The 14,278-nt window shown below is 38.1% G+C and overlaps 4 protein-coding genes across 4 annotated transcripts in view; 3 read left to right on the forward strand and 1 right to left on the reverse strand.

The window, feature by feature from the left end:
* Positions 1–8,240: 8,240 nt before the first annotated feature.
* LOC149118683 (QRFP-like peptide receptor) lies at positions 8,241–9,637 on the reverse strand. The gene has a single exon (XM_089282693.1). The coding sequence runs from the start codon at positions 9,635–9,637 to the stop codon at positions 8,462–8,464; it is 1,176 nt and encodes a 391-aa protein (XP_089138819.1). The 3' UTR covers positions 8,241–8,461.
* A 2,564-nt stretch (positions 9,638–12,201) lies between these two features.
* The window catches only part of LOC149118684 (uncharacterized), a 7,818-nt gene continuing 5,741 nt past the window's right edge, over positions 12,202–14,278 (forward strand). Inside the window, exons 1-2 of the mRNA XM_089271036.1 lie at positions 12,202–12,236; positions 12,382–12,440. The gene's annotated coding sequence lies outside the window, so the exon portion shown is untranslated. The remainder of the gene's footprint in view (positions 12,237–12,381; positions 12,441–14,278) is intronic.
* Positions 12,434–14,278, forward strand: part of LOC149118685 (ATP-dependent DNA helicase PIF1-like) — a 5,814-nt gene continuing 3,969 nt past the window's right edge. Inside the window, exon 1 of the mRNA XM_089271016.1 lies at positions 12,434–14,278. This exon is cut by the window's right edge and continues 3,969 nt beyond it. The gene's annotated coding sequence lies outside the window, so the exon portion shown is untranslated.
* Positions 14,164–14,278, forward strand: part of LOC149118686 (uncharacterized) — a 1,560-nt gene continuing 1,445 nt past the window's right edge. The window contains exon 1 of the mRNA XM_089289520.1: positions 14,164–14,278. This exon is cut by the window's right edge and continues 1,445 nt beyond it. Within this exon, the coding sequence (XP_089145646.1) occupies positions 14,164–14,278 (115 nt within the window).

Genomic DNA, 14,278 nt, shown 5'->3' on the forward strand with positions numbered 1-14,278 from the left:
TATGGAAGTAAGGCACTATGGGACTAATTTACTAAGGCACTAAGGTGTAAACTTTAATGTTTGTTAAATTAATTAATTTCAATAAATTGATTAGTCCAGAGGGAAGGAAGTGGTGGGTTGGGGTGGGGTGGGTAAGGTACTTGTGTACTCTACGTAAAACGTGTTCCACCTACGCCGGTTGGGTACGAACATTGCAGAACTATAGATTTGTTTCAGAAAACCACTTGCTCTCCTTGTGGTGCTATTCTCTAGAAAAAAAAACAATTTGCTCTATGGGCGTGCACAGATTAGTCAGCGTTCGTGTCTTTTGTATATCAGGTGGAGGATACATTGCGTACAGGATCACACAAATTTTGAGTGGTTTTCCTTATGGTAGAACCTAACATGTAAGACGCATGCGTTCTAGCATCGTTGGTGTTATACACTATGTTTCCATGCGGTTTTGTTTTATATGTCGTGATCTGACAGAGGACGGCAGTTATTTTTCAAGTAGCGCCACTTCTCCTTTTTTAGAGCAAAACTGAAACGTTACTGTGGCTGCGTATCTTTTAGAATTACCCAAAAGTCGGTTCAAAATTTTCAAACTACAATAATGTGTTTGTCAAAGTCCAAATAAAAATGGGAAAAGTATTGCTTCTCCTTAGCAGCTTTTTTATCGCTAGCCTTAATTGCGTCTGTAAGAGAGAAATTCTTCAAATACTAAATTTGTGACAAAAGAAACCAGGAAAGTGTTCAAATATTGCTGCAGACGCCGTATCATCTAATGAAAGCGCAAATTAATTTAATCAGTCTTAGAGGAGACACGCCCACCGATGCAGAATATAATATCGGCCGAGTAGCACTGTTTACCTTTAATACTTCTCGTTGAAACGCTTCTCAGTTTAATCATAACAAGTACAATTTTCTCAAATGTGATTGGTGCATAAACTGCTGTATTTTGCTCTAATTAATCTGCAAAGCTGTAATCGACAGTGTAATCGGACGGTTGGCTGTAATCGGACAGTTACATGAGCCAATCATTTTAAGTCCTCTCCACTAAATCCGCCAATCACAACATTGATTACAATCACTATGGTAACCAATTCAAGAGACTGACTTTGTAAAATTGTGGAGGTTTAGTCCCTTGTGACTGTTTTGAAAGAACCTTAACAGCCATTTTGCAAGCTATTCTCCATATTTTTAATTATGATATTCAAAAATGACTACTAAATGCTCTTTTGAAATGAATTTTTGCTTTTGTGGGAAATTGTAATTGTTATGATTGATTGGTAACAGCACATCGTGTCGTCCAATTCAGTCTGTAATCACACTCGTGATTAACAAATCGGACTCTCGCTTCGCGGTCGTCCGATTTTGTTAACCACTCGTGTGATTACAGACTGAATTGTACTCCACTCAGTCCTATTACCATTATGTATCAAACGATATCGTTGTGTATTAATTTTGAATTGTTTTGTTTTTGGCACCGGCAAAAGAAAAAGAACGTGGTTTTCTGTGACTATCTGATAATTAAATTAGTTCTTGTTTATCGGGGGGAAAAAAAATTTACGTTTGACTAAAACAAAATCGTTTCTTTTCCATTTCTTCATCAGATATTTAACTTTCTTTCATTTATCTCCAGCCGTGAAAGAAAAAACAACCACACCTTCCGTGTGTTTTGGAGAAAACAAGGGTTTCATTTTACATACCTTCGCGAGGAAAACAAAAGTATCAAGTTACAAAGTTGGCGTGAAAAGCTAAATTGTCATGTTTGCTGCTTAAACGCAATATTGAATTTAAAATGGATGAAAAACAACGTCAAACACCAGAGTAAAATTTAAAGACTGTCGCGACAAACAGCAATTAATTGTAAGTGATTTTTGGACCTGGAATGAAAATGCAACCATGAAACATACACACTACTAAGGGGAAAAGCCCCAGTAGACTACCAAGGTAAATACCAACCGGAAGTATACTGAGCAGGGGTGGAGTACTTGAGGGACTACGGTGCCAGGGTTATCAGTATAATTGCACTCTGCACTTTTTGACATTGTCTCTCTAGCTTTATTGCTCAAAAAAATTAAAATTACACTACAATTTACAAAACAAGGTGCCCATTACGTATCTACTCGTTATAACCTACATATACGATCAAAAATACCAAGAGAAAATTTGGGGACAGAGAGGGACATTGAGGGCGTTGGCTGGTTTATGTCGATTCCGCCAAAGTTATTTTTAGTTTTGGACGGAAACGGAATTCTATTTCCCTAGACGTCCGCATGATACCTTTTACCCCTTCGATCAGGGAATTTTGAAAGGGCGGTCTGCGTGGAAATACGTTTTGTCAGTAAAAGCGCCTAAACTAAAATGATAGATTCCACAACCTCTTTGGAATAAAAACACTGGGTGGTGGAAAAATATCAAAGTTTGTCCCCTGAGAATTTGAATCAAAGAAAACAGCGATGACAACAAGAAAGAATTTATTTGCTTTCATTTCTATAACAACATGTAGAGAAGTGTCAAATTGTCGAGAGGGATTGGGTAAATGGGATGATCTTGCACAATATGTCAGAGAATACCCCGTTTGACCAATCCATATGTCTTGTCACAAGCACTTTAATGGTCACTGGCATGCTAAAGGCAGTAATCAAAAGATCTGCCACGGCCATATTTACTATGAGATAATTCGTGACAGTTCGCATTTGCCTGTTTATAATAACGACGCATATGACCAACACGTTACCGATCAGTGAACCGAACATGATGATGAAGCACGCAATAGCTATAGTCTTGAACTTGCTCAGTCGGTGAATTGGGGTCATATGTGCACTGCGGTGATGCCGGGAGTGATGCAGAAGTGGAGTTTGTGAAGTTCTCACTGGTATTTGTAGTCATTTTCGGTGAAGAAAGTTCTGATGCCAAAAAGAAAGTAAGAAGGATTTCTTAGATAGTTGTCTTGTAATGTTTTTTGCTTAATATCTATTTTGGGGTAACAACTAGTGTTTGCCTCTGGAAAGTGAAGTATTTTTTGCTTTTCTTGGTAATCTGGAAAATAAATAAAAAACAGTTGCCTTTTGAATACCTTCAACTAATTAGAGATTTTTTTATATGGTTACTTAAAAATGTATTTAATTGAGAGAGACACCCAGTTGCGAAGGGACGTGGGCGTCTCATTTGAATATAAGCGTCTGCTTTAGATGCAGTCTCACAAGTGTTTCGAATATAACGCGCTATGCTGTCGTTCAGGTGTGGCGCTTATTAGAGGGCGGTGCTTGATAATGGATGGCGATTTTTTTGGTTAATATGGTATTAGAGCTTTCGCCATTCATACTGATTCAAAACAAATTGCGTCAGAAATGTTTGTATCTTTGCCATAAGGGAAGTCAAGTTTAAAGACTAAATGGTATCATTCTAAATACGATTTCACTGCAAATTAGAGAGCTAGTTACAGTTAGTAATCGACGAAATTTTTAGCTCTTTGCGTGTAATAATATTAAAGAACATATTGGCTTTCATTGTATGATGTATTAACAGATGTTTTAATTTAACACTCAACTCCAATTTTAATGCTACGGTGATGTAGTGCAAAGCATTATAAAGTTTTGCCCGTACGTTGTGCTCTCCAAGAAGGATATTGTCGTTTGCCGACGGAGAGTCCCATATATACGTATATCAAAAAAATATAGGAGAATCAGGTTTTGGCTGTGATACACTCATAAGCAGATGTTGGCGATGTTGTTTTGTCTCGGATAAAAACAGCATTTGGACTGAAACATGCATGGAAATTGATAGCGCACCATAGGTTGATGGATTCAATCAATTCGGGTTCGGCTGTTAGAAAAGACTTTAACCTACGCATTGAAGCCGTTACTATACGAGATAAAATAATTATTTGCTGATTATTACGTAATTTTATCAATTACCTAGAGCCAGTTCCCGGGCTATCAGCACGACAAATTATTTAACACCCTACGCAAAAACAACATAACAACGATATCTTAGAAAAGAAAATTGATGTTAGATTTCTTTTTATTTCTGCTTTTTTCTCACAAAAGGTTCTTTTACAATTCAGTTCGTATTCTCTAATTTATCCTGTTTGTAAAATTGATATAGTCGTATTATATTATCACATGTTTTTGTCAGAGGGCTTCTTTCTCTCTCAAATCGTTTAAGGGTTGCCCAATACACCTAAATTGAAAATGTTGTCGAGTCGACTCGATTAATTCGACTCGAATCGCACGATTCCTCTCCTGTGATGTCGACCCGTCATAGCGGAAGAATGTATACAACATTTTGTGTGTTATTTCGTGCGACGGTTATATTGAACGATGAATGGCTGGTTTGTAGTGTCACGCCATCAAAAATAAAGATCATAACTATTCAATAAATTAAGTCAAGAAGCTGGGATATGAAAGATGATTTATATACAAACAACCTCGCCAAGATTTAGGGGAGAGGGGAGGTGCGTACTTAACGATTCAGGAAAACAATTATGTTGACTGACAGGAAGACGTTTACAAATTAACTTACCCTGAAAACCAGATAACCCTTGAAGGCTTACAAATATATTTTATTCTCAACGGTCTTCCTTTTTGTATAATTCTATGTTGCTATGTTACGGAAAGTTTGTTTACAGGCCCACTAGCTATACCACAGATGAACCTCGCATATTCCGAAATTGCGGGAGTTCGAAATAGCCAATAGTAAATGAGTGAAGGACAAATCTAAGGGAAATCGTTTTGAGTTCGAAATAAGAAAGAATTCGAAGTAATCGCGTTCGAATTAGGGGGGTTCAACTGCATATTTGACTTAGAAATTCAGCTGTGCACGGGCATGCAGTTTCAGAATAAGGTTTTCATTCAGTGCAGATACAAATAGATAAGGAAGGTGTAGTTTGGACCTTACTTGAATTTATGTAATGGTTAAAAACTTAAAAGAACTTGGCATTTACGCCCTGGCGTGCGTGCAAGCTCAGACTTTGTTCAGTTTTATTGATTCTATTTCATTTCATCTTGCGCCGACGTCACCAGGTGACTTTGCAAGAACTCCAAATATATTTCAGACGCAAGCGCCATTGGTTAAAGATGATTTCCAGTCCGTACTGCGCATTCTCGAGAGTTTGTTTGCGTTTTTTATTTTGTTTCATGTAAGATATCGCAAAATGTAAACGTTTCGCAACTACTTACATGAAGTAACTAAGTTTCAAAAGAGCCGCTATTATGGATGCGAGGCGGTAGAAGCTTTATACTTCATGAAACAACTTCGCAGCGGCTTTAAAAATCAATGAAGCTGTTGGAAAAGAATTTGAAAGGCCTCAAATAATAATAATAATAAATAAATATTTATATAGCGCCTATCCATGCCTGCTCTAGGCGCTGTACAATTCGCCAAAAGGTATGTGGTTCGTAACGAGTAATATCACTTCTTATTCCGAGTGAGCCGTTATCGTGTTTATAAACATGATGAGACTGCGCAGTACAGACTGGAAATCACCTTTAAATCCTGCAATTAAAATTTAATGGCGCAATTTGTTTATGCGGGCATGAGCGAAATAAATCGGATTTGGGATTTTGAGTCAAACTGTTGGTGGATTATTGTCTTGGTGTACGCGTTTTGAAGGGTTTAAATCGTTTGTTAGGATTTTTTTAGGACTGTGAGGAACCCAGTTGGAACAGAGGGCAAGGGGTAGTTGTATAATTTGTATCATGTGATTTTGATTGGACGAGCGTAGCCGTCGTCTCAACTTCTTCCTTAGCGTGCGAAAGAGATAAAAGAAAAGCTTGTTTTGTGCCTCCCAAGCTTTTCGTTAACCTCTCGCACGCTTGGGATGAAATCGGCTGCACACAAGCTATACACAAGTTTAAATCATACGTTTACAACTCTTAACAGTTTCTTGAAAGTTTAGAAACTAATAGTTTTCAAATTTAACATGCCGTAGTCAACTCCGTCTTGATGTTTTCGATTCGTTGGATCTTCTCTCAGAGCCACTGTTAGCATTTCCGGCTTTAGAGAAGGAAGTTGGCCGTCCTCTCTAATTGCGTGGGCCTCCACCAGTCCAATTCCAGGGGATAGAGACTGAAGTGAGCTGGGCCACCGAAAATCGAGTCTATGGAGTCAAAAGTTTGACGACAGGAGCGCTTCATCCCCATTCCCGTGTTTATTTAATTATCTTAAACTGATATATTTAGAGTATAACTTGAGAATGAAAAATCTAGAACAATTATTACAGGACTCAGAAAATAATCAACCTTTCTATGTTCATTGGAGTAGTTAACGAACGTTTAAAAACCTAAGTTAAGTACTACAGCTTATTCAAAACAATTAACATATCTCAACCAACTCAAGTTTGGAACTTAACCTCCCTAAGATCTTAAGTGGTCATTGATTCAAATCTAATGTACATAGACAAACTAAGTGTAGTACTTTATTTCTATAAGATTTGTAATGTCCATTCAAACAAGTTTTAATATGTTAAAACATCTGAACCAACGTAAGTGTGCTATGTAATCTCTTTTAAAAAACGTTAAGGTGGCCGAACACAGTTTTCAAGAGCCTATGCCTAATTCACCATTACTTTTAAGCTATTTATGCTTTGGCGCTCGTTTTTTGCAAGAGTCAAGGTTAACCACAGAAAAGTTTATTCTCGCATTTTGGCTAAGGTGTGTGCTGTTGCCATGGCAACGGGGCTGGTTAAAAACAAGGCTTAAAAAATGGTTTTTGTTTATTTAAAAAAAATCCAGTCGTTAGATTTTTTTCATCTTTTGCCCACTACGAATTGACATTAAATCCCTTCTGTCAACACTGTTCTAATAAAATTTTGACATAGGCGATTTTCGTAATTCGCCGTAAATCGTTTTCACCGCATGTTCTGTATTATTAAAAATTCCCTATGTCAAAATTCAGATTTTTTGCGATAGATCATTCACGTGGTTTCTGAACTATTTTTTTGCCAAATTTCTTGAAATTCTAACGACTGGATCGTCAGAAATCCGCAAGTTTCTGCAAAAGCAATCGGTCTCAATTTTTCGAGCAACTGCCCATGCGCTACATTTAACTGGGTTCTTTCGGTAACAAAGAGAAAGCTGAGAATTGCTGGTTTCTTTGCGTCGTTACCTTTTCTAACATATCTTTGTAATAAAAGACTAAAGCCATCGATACACTGCGTTCAATAATAGAGAAAAAATAGCACAGATAGTGCGGGTGTTGAGTAAATAAAATGATCGCTCTTTGCAATCCTTGTGCACGCGCTCAATTGCATCAGCAAAAGCGCGCGCGAAAACTGTGTTCGGCCACCTTAAATGTTCATTGAAGCAATTTTAATTCAAATGTACACTACGACAGATTCCCATCTAGTACTTAGTTTTTCCAAGATTGCTATCGTTTATTCAAAAAATTTACATACTACGATTATCGGTTGAGTAAGGCGGGACGAAAGTTTGGTCACCAAGTTTTAACGTAAAATCGTGTTGTTGTCACGGGCAACTTACCTCGTTCCCGTTGGTAACAATATCAACAGCCGTTGGTCGCCTGTCGCGTCGCCTACAATTTCGCGCGCTTTGCTGTCAATTGACGTCAAAGGCCGACAAGTTGCCAATGGATACGGAGCCAGTTGCTCGTGACAACAACACGATTTTTACGTTAAAACTTGGTGGCCAAACTTTCGTCCGCCTTACTCAACTGATAATCGTAGTATCTGTTAAAACTTACTAGGTGCTTAATATCACGAATTGTTACGTGTAAATATTCTTGATGTGTTAACCCTCGGACGCACAAGCTAACTCATACCCCCACCGTGATACAAATGGGGGCGGGGGTGGATGAAACCCCACTCTGGGTTTTCGTTCTGTTAAGGAACAGCGAAATAAATTTACATTGATTAGATAGTCCTGTGTTTGATTACAGGATGATACCATTTTTGCTGGTTATGACGTTAAATGACGTCATCTTGGACTTAACTATTTTCTTATAAAGTCAAGAAATAACGGGAATTAACACAAAATCAAGCCAGAATACTTGGAATTTCTGAAATTTGATCAAGAAAACTGGAAAAAATACAGAATTATCTTTAAAAAAATGGCATGGCAACCTCAAAAATGATGGACAGGCAATTGACACACTAAAATTTCCCCAGCACTCCTGTTAATCTCGTGGGAGCAAATGTAGCAAGCGAGTATCGAAATGGCAAAGGTCATTTCACTACAGTAAAGGGCGCTGTATCGTTGCCACTTGACAAAGTTTTGACTAGTAACTTTTGACAACTCTATGGCCAACATTTTTATTTTTGAAAACTTTCGGACAGCTCGCTCTTGTTTCATAAGTGAAAATCAAAATGTAACAACTATGCGAGGTGCAGTTGACATCTAACAGTTTGTGACTTCTTTGCATCCTACAGTTTTGCAATTTTATTTGTCCTGAAGTTGTCAAAAGATGATCATGACCTTTGTCAAGCGACAATCTTCTAGCGATCGTCTCTGTAAGAGCTTTATAACGCCGTTGTCGCAAAATAACGTGAAGTTATTTCGCCTCTAGGTTCTTCCGCGGAGTGGGAAATGTTCGGGTGTGCTAGATAGGACAAAGGACGTATGCCATCTATGAACTCGTTATCTCTGCCAATTTCAACCCTGCGTATGCGGATGTTTCTTTGTGGAGCAACTCTACGGCAGTTACACAGGAGAAGATCTTTAAATCCTTTACGAAAGTCAGCGTTAAATATCACATAGATAGTGGGATTTATCATGCTGTTTGCATGACCCAAAAAATAGCCCACGAAGGAAAGAACTGCCGGTGGACCGCAAGGAAAGTTCTCTTTATCGAAGAAATAAATGAACTGGTTAATGTACAGGGGCAGCCAACACAGTGTAAAAAGAATCACCACTGTCATCAGCATTTTGAGAACTTTCTTCTTGGATTTTTGAGCGCGGAGTTGGTTTTCAAGGCTTGGATTTCCTGGAATTTTTCTCACCCAAAGTTTGTGAATGACAAAGCTATATAGTATAGCCATTGTTAGTAATGGAACCAGGTAAAAAACGACGAAGATAACAGCGGTAAAATGTTTAGATGCCTCTTCCGTGAAAGCCGGCGTCCAAATCTCCATGCAGAACCATTCTCCATTAATCATGATGACTTTCTGAGCGTAAAAAAACGGAGAACTGACAGCGATGCCCACGATCCAAACAACTGCCATTATACCGTATGATATCTGAAAAGTCATGTGTCTCTTTCGAGGAAACGTTACTGCCAAAAACCGGTCAACTGCGATTGCTGTCAAAGTCAAAACTGAGCTTGCTATCGAGAGGGATTGGCTAAATGGGATGATCTTGCATAACATGTCAGAGAATACCCCGTTTGACCAATCCATATGTCTTGTCACAAGCACTTTAATGGTCACTGGCATAGCAAAGGCTGTTATCAGAAGGTCTGCCACGGCCATATTTACTATGAGATAATTTGTGACAGTTCGCATTTGCCTTTTTATAATAACGACGCATATGACCAACACGTTACCGATCAGTGAACCGAACATGATGATGAAGTACGCAATAGCTATAGTCTTGAAAACTTGCTCAGTCGGTGAATCGGGGTCATATGTGCACTGCGGTGATGCCGGGAGTGATGCAGAAGTGGAGTTTGTGAAGTTCTCACTGGTATTTGTAGTCATTTTCGGTGAAGAAAGTTCTGATGCCAAAAAGAAAGTAAGAAGGATTTCTTAGATAGCTGTCTTGTAATGTTTTTTGCTTAATATCTATTTTGGGGTAACAACTGGTGTTTGCCTCGGGAAAGTGAAGTAGTTTTTGCTTTTCTTGGTAATCTGGAAAATAAATAAAAAACAGTTGCCTTTTGAATACCTTCACCTAATTAGAGATTTTTTTATATGGTTACTTAAAAATGTATTTAATTGAGAGAGACACCCAGTTGCGAAGGGACGTGGGCGTCTCATTTGAATATAAGCGTCTGCTTTAGATGCAGTCTCACAAGTGTTTCGAATATCACGCGCTATGCTGTCGTTCAGGTGTGGCGCTTATTAGAGGGCGGTGCTTGATAATGGATGGCGATTTTTTTGGTTAATATGGTATTAGAGCTTTCGCCATTCATACTGATTCAAAACAAATTGTGTCAGAAATGTTTGTATCTTTGCCATAAGGGAAGTCAAGTTTAAAGACTAAATGGTATCATTTTAAATACGATTTGACTGCAAAGTAGAGAGCTAGTTACAGATAGTAATCGACGAAATTTTTAGCTCTTTGCGTGTAATAATATTAAAGAACATATTGGCTTTCATTGTATGATGTATTAACAGATGCTTTAATTTAACACTCAACTCCAATTTTAATGCTACGCTGATGTAGTGCAAAGCGGTATAAAGTTTTGCCCGTACGTTGTGCTCTCCAAGAAGGATATTGTCGTTTGCCGACGGAGAGTCCCATATATACGTATATCAAAAAAATATAGGAGAATCAGGTTTTGGCTGTAACACATCCATAAGCAGATGTTGGCGATGTTGTTTTGTCTCGGGTGAAAATAGCGTTTGGACTGAAACAAACATGGAAATTCATAGCACGCCAAAGGTTGATAGATTCAATCAATTCGGGTTCGGATGTTAGAGAAGACCTAAACCAGTGCGCATTGAAGAAAGAAGTGGACTTTGTGAAGCTTAGCCGTTACTATACGATATAAAATAGTTATTTATTGATTATGACGTAATTTTATCAATCACCTAGAGCCATTTTAGCCCGGGCTTGCAGCACGACAAATTGTTTACGAACACCCTACGCAAAAACAACATAAAAATAATATCTTAGAAAACAAAATTGATGTTAGATTTCTTTTTATTTCTGCTTCTTTCTCACAAAAAGGTTCTTTTACAATTCAGTTTGTTGTCTCTTATTTATCCCGTTTCTTTAAAATTGATATAGTCGTATTATATTATCACATCTTTTTGTCAGAGGGCTTCTTTTTCTCCCAAATCGTTTGAGGGTTGCCCAATACACCTAAACTGGAAATGAATTGGAAATGTTGTCGAGTCGACTCGCTTCGACTCGAATCGTACGATTCCGCTCCTATGATGTCGACCCGTCATAGCGGAAGAACGTATACCACATTTTGTGTGCTATTTCGTGCGACGGTTATAGAACAAGGAATATGATGCATGGTGTGCAGCGAGCGTCTTGTCTAGCTATGGATAGGTGAATAAAGGTTCTTGTTTCGTTCTGTAGTAACATATATTAGTTAGTCATTACGGCTCACAACTTGCAGTAGAATCCCGCTGAAAAGAATTCATTAAGGCGGTGAATTTACACTGTATCTGTATTAACTTCAGGTTCCTAATCAATCAAGTGTTTAACACTTTTTACTGCATGTGCATCAAACTCAGACTGAACAGCTTTGCCGGGGACAATTTCTTACTATGATATATGTGTCTGGTCTTAACAACTAAACAAATATGGATAAAGGCAGGAAAAACTCACCTTCTGATAGTCAAAAATGCTGAATCACTCGGTCCACCTCTTGATCACGAAACTACTTTATCTGTTTATAGCGATAATTAACATGAGAGGGAAGGTGCGTACTTAACGATTCAGGAAAACAATTATGTTGACTGACAGGAAGACGTTTACAAATTAACTTACACTGAAAACCAGATGACCCTTGAAGGCTTACAAATATATCCTATTCTCAACGGTCTTCCTGTTTGTATAATTCTCTGTTGTTATGTTACGGAAAGTTTGTTCACAGGCCCACTCGCTATACTACAGTTGGACCCCGAAATTTCGAACTCTCAAGGGTGACGAAAAATTGATCGAAATTGCAGGACTTCGATACAGCCGATAGTAAATGACTGAAAGGCGAATCCAAGGGAAATGCTTTTGAGTTCGAAACAACGGGGCCGAATTCGAAATAACCGCGTTGGAATTAGTGGGTTTGAACTGTCTATTTAACTGAAAGAAAAAACAGCTGGGCATAGATTATGGCCTGGGAGACTTTCAGGCTAAATTAAAGTCGTCATTCAGTCTAGAAATTTTCCATACAAATAGATAACGAAGGCAAAGGTAGTTTTTGCTGCCGATAGGCAGCGTTCATATTCTTGAAGGCATTTGAGAAGTTTCGTTGGTTCGTTGGTTCGTTCTATCGGATCGTGAATTAGCCTATCAGCAATGCCCTTTGAAATACGAGGCAGCCAATGAGCAGTTCGCTTATAATCGATGAAATTCACATGTGCTCGATCAGCCGTTTTGACGTCTTTCGCGTTTCACAAGAAGGTGAGTTTTGCATTTTTTTTGTTCTCTTTGATCGATTTTTTTCGATCTCTTTTGATGAATTCTATTCGAAGAAGCATTCATCAAGGTTATGAAGCTTTCAGTGAGCATTCTTGAGGTCGACAGTGTGCATTTGTTTCACTTGCAGCTTTGCTTTTTCTCGCCTTGGGATACAGACACTAGAATCGAGGTTTACCCTGTTTACAGGTGAGTTGCTAATCTGTTATGATTACTTCTATTCGAGGAAGCATTCATCAAGGTCATGAAGCTTTCAGTGAGCATTCTCGAGGCCGACAGTGTGCATTTATGTCACTTTCAGCTTTGCTTTTCAATCGATCGCATTCGGTCGATTCTTGGACGCAAGCAGATATCGATGCTATCTTATTTCATGGAGATCGCATGTATTTACATGCTCTAACTAATGAAATGGTACCTGATACTGACACTCTTTCAATAAACGAGTTGCCGAAGGTGGCAACCTCGCAGACCAATGTCGAGTACTGTTTAAACTACAGTAAATTTTATCAGGGGCGCATTGATCGCTCATTTTGTGGAGACGGGCCATTTTGCTCACTGAGGCAGGTTTTGATTAATGCATTTTCAGATAGTCCAAATGCAACGTTAGTTCTTGATGGTTATGTCATGGCTGTTATAAAAAAATCAGATTCATTTTATCTGTTTGATTCACATGCAAGGAATTGCCTGGGAATGCCCGATGAAAATGGTACTGCTATTGTTTTAAAGTTTACTGAGCTAGATGAATTTCAAAATCATCTTGAAACTTTAGCATGTTGTCTGAATGTAAGCTTATTTGAGATTGCATCTGTCCATGTTAATGCTAATGTTGATGTAGCTCAACTATCTGAACAAAACCATATGAAAAGAAAAGCAGGAGAATCACTTACTGAAGTACCAGTAAGTGCTAAGAGACGAAATAATTTGTCAGACAATTCTGATGAAGAGTTAAGAAGACTTTTTAAACATGCAGAATCAAACAGAATGCACTATCATAATAAAATTAGCCTTGAAAATGATGAGCAAAGACAAGCAAGACTCGCTAAAATAAGAGGCAATTATCAAAAGAGAAAAGCATCTCAAACTGATGAGCAAACACAGGCAAAACTTGCTAAAAGAAAAGACAATTATCAAAAGAGAAAAGCATCTGAGACTGATTAGCAAACACAGGCAAAACTTGCTAAAAGAAAAGACAATTATCAAAAGAGAAAAGCATCCGACACTGATGAGCAAACACAGGCAAAACTTGCTAAAAGAAAAGACAATTATCAAAAGAGAAAAGCATCTGAGACTGATAAGCAAAGACAGGCAAAACTTGCTAAAAGAAGGGACAGTTATCAAAGGAAAAAAGACTCTAATAACATGCAAACTATAACAGTCCAAGCTCCATGTAGCTCCAGTGAACTTGATTGTATATCTAGCACTAATACTACGGATAAGAATCAGTACTTAAGAGAATTTGATGCACGTAAGAATGGTGAAATACATATGCAAGATTGGGCAAAGCTCAATATTTCTAGATTTCATGAATCTATGAAATATACTACTCTTCAGTGCACAACTTGCAAAGAAGCTTGGCCATTAAAAGTCACTAAGAGATCACCTAACAATTATGTTTGTCTACGGTGTTCAAGAGACAAAAAATGCCCCAAAAGATTTTCAAGTGAAAATTCAATGATTCCTTCACCAGTCCCACCACAGCTTCAGGGCTTGACTCAAACTGAGGAAATGTTGATCGCTCGTGCTTTACCTATCATGAGAGTGTACATAAAACCAGGTGGACAGAGAGGGTACTCTGGGCATTGTATTAATTTACCTCAAGATATTAAAGAACTTGCATCTGCTTTACCCAGATATCCCAAGGATATAGCTGTTGTTGTTGTGAAGGTCAAAGGTAGAAATAACACATTTAAAGATGAAAGAAAAGGTTCAAAATGCCCTCCTCTGGCTTATTGAGAATAATCCCCACTATGCAGGGATAAACATTAATTTTGAAGCTCTAAATTCTTTACCTGAAAATGGTGTGCCAA

The sequence above is a fragment of the Orbicella faveolata genome, unplaced genomic scaffold (genome assembly GCF_042242905.1).
Source record: "Orbicella faveolata isolate gen_17 unplaced genomic scaffold, um_ofav_v1 contig_1, whole genome shotgun sequence".
NCBI classification, from domain to species: domain Eukaryota; kingdom Metazoa; phylum Cnidaria; class Anthozoa; order Scleractinia; family Merulinidae; genus Orbicella; species Orbicella faveolata.

Bases quoted from the DNA above. Each gene is read 5' to 3' on its own strand.
- LOC149118683 (XM_089282693.1), bottom strand. From the start codon at position 9,637: ATGACTACAAATACCAGTGAGAACTTCACAAACTCCACTTCTGCATCA.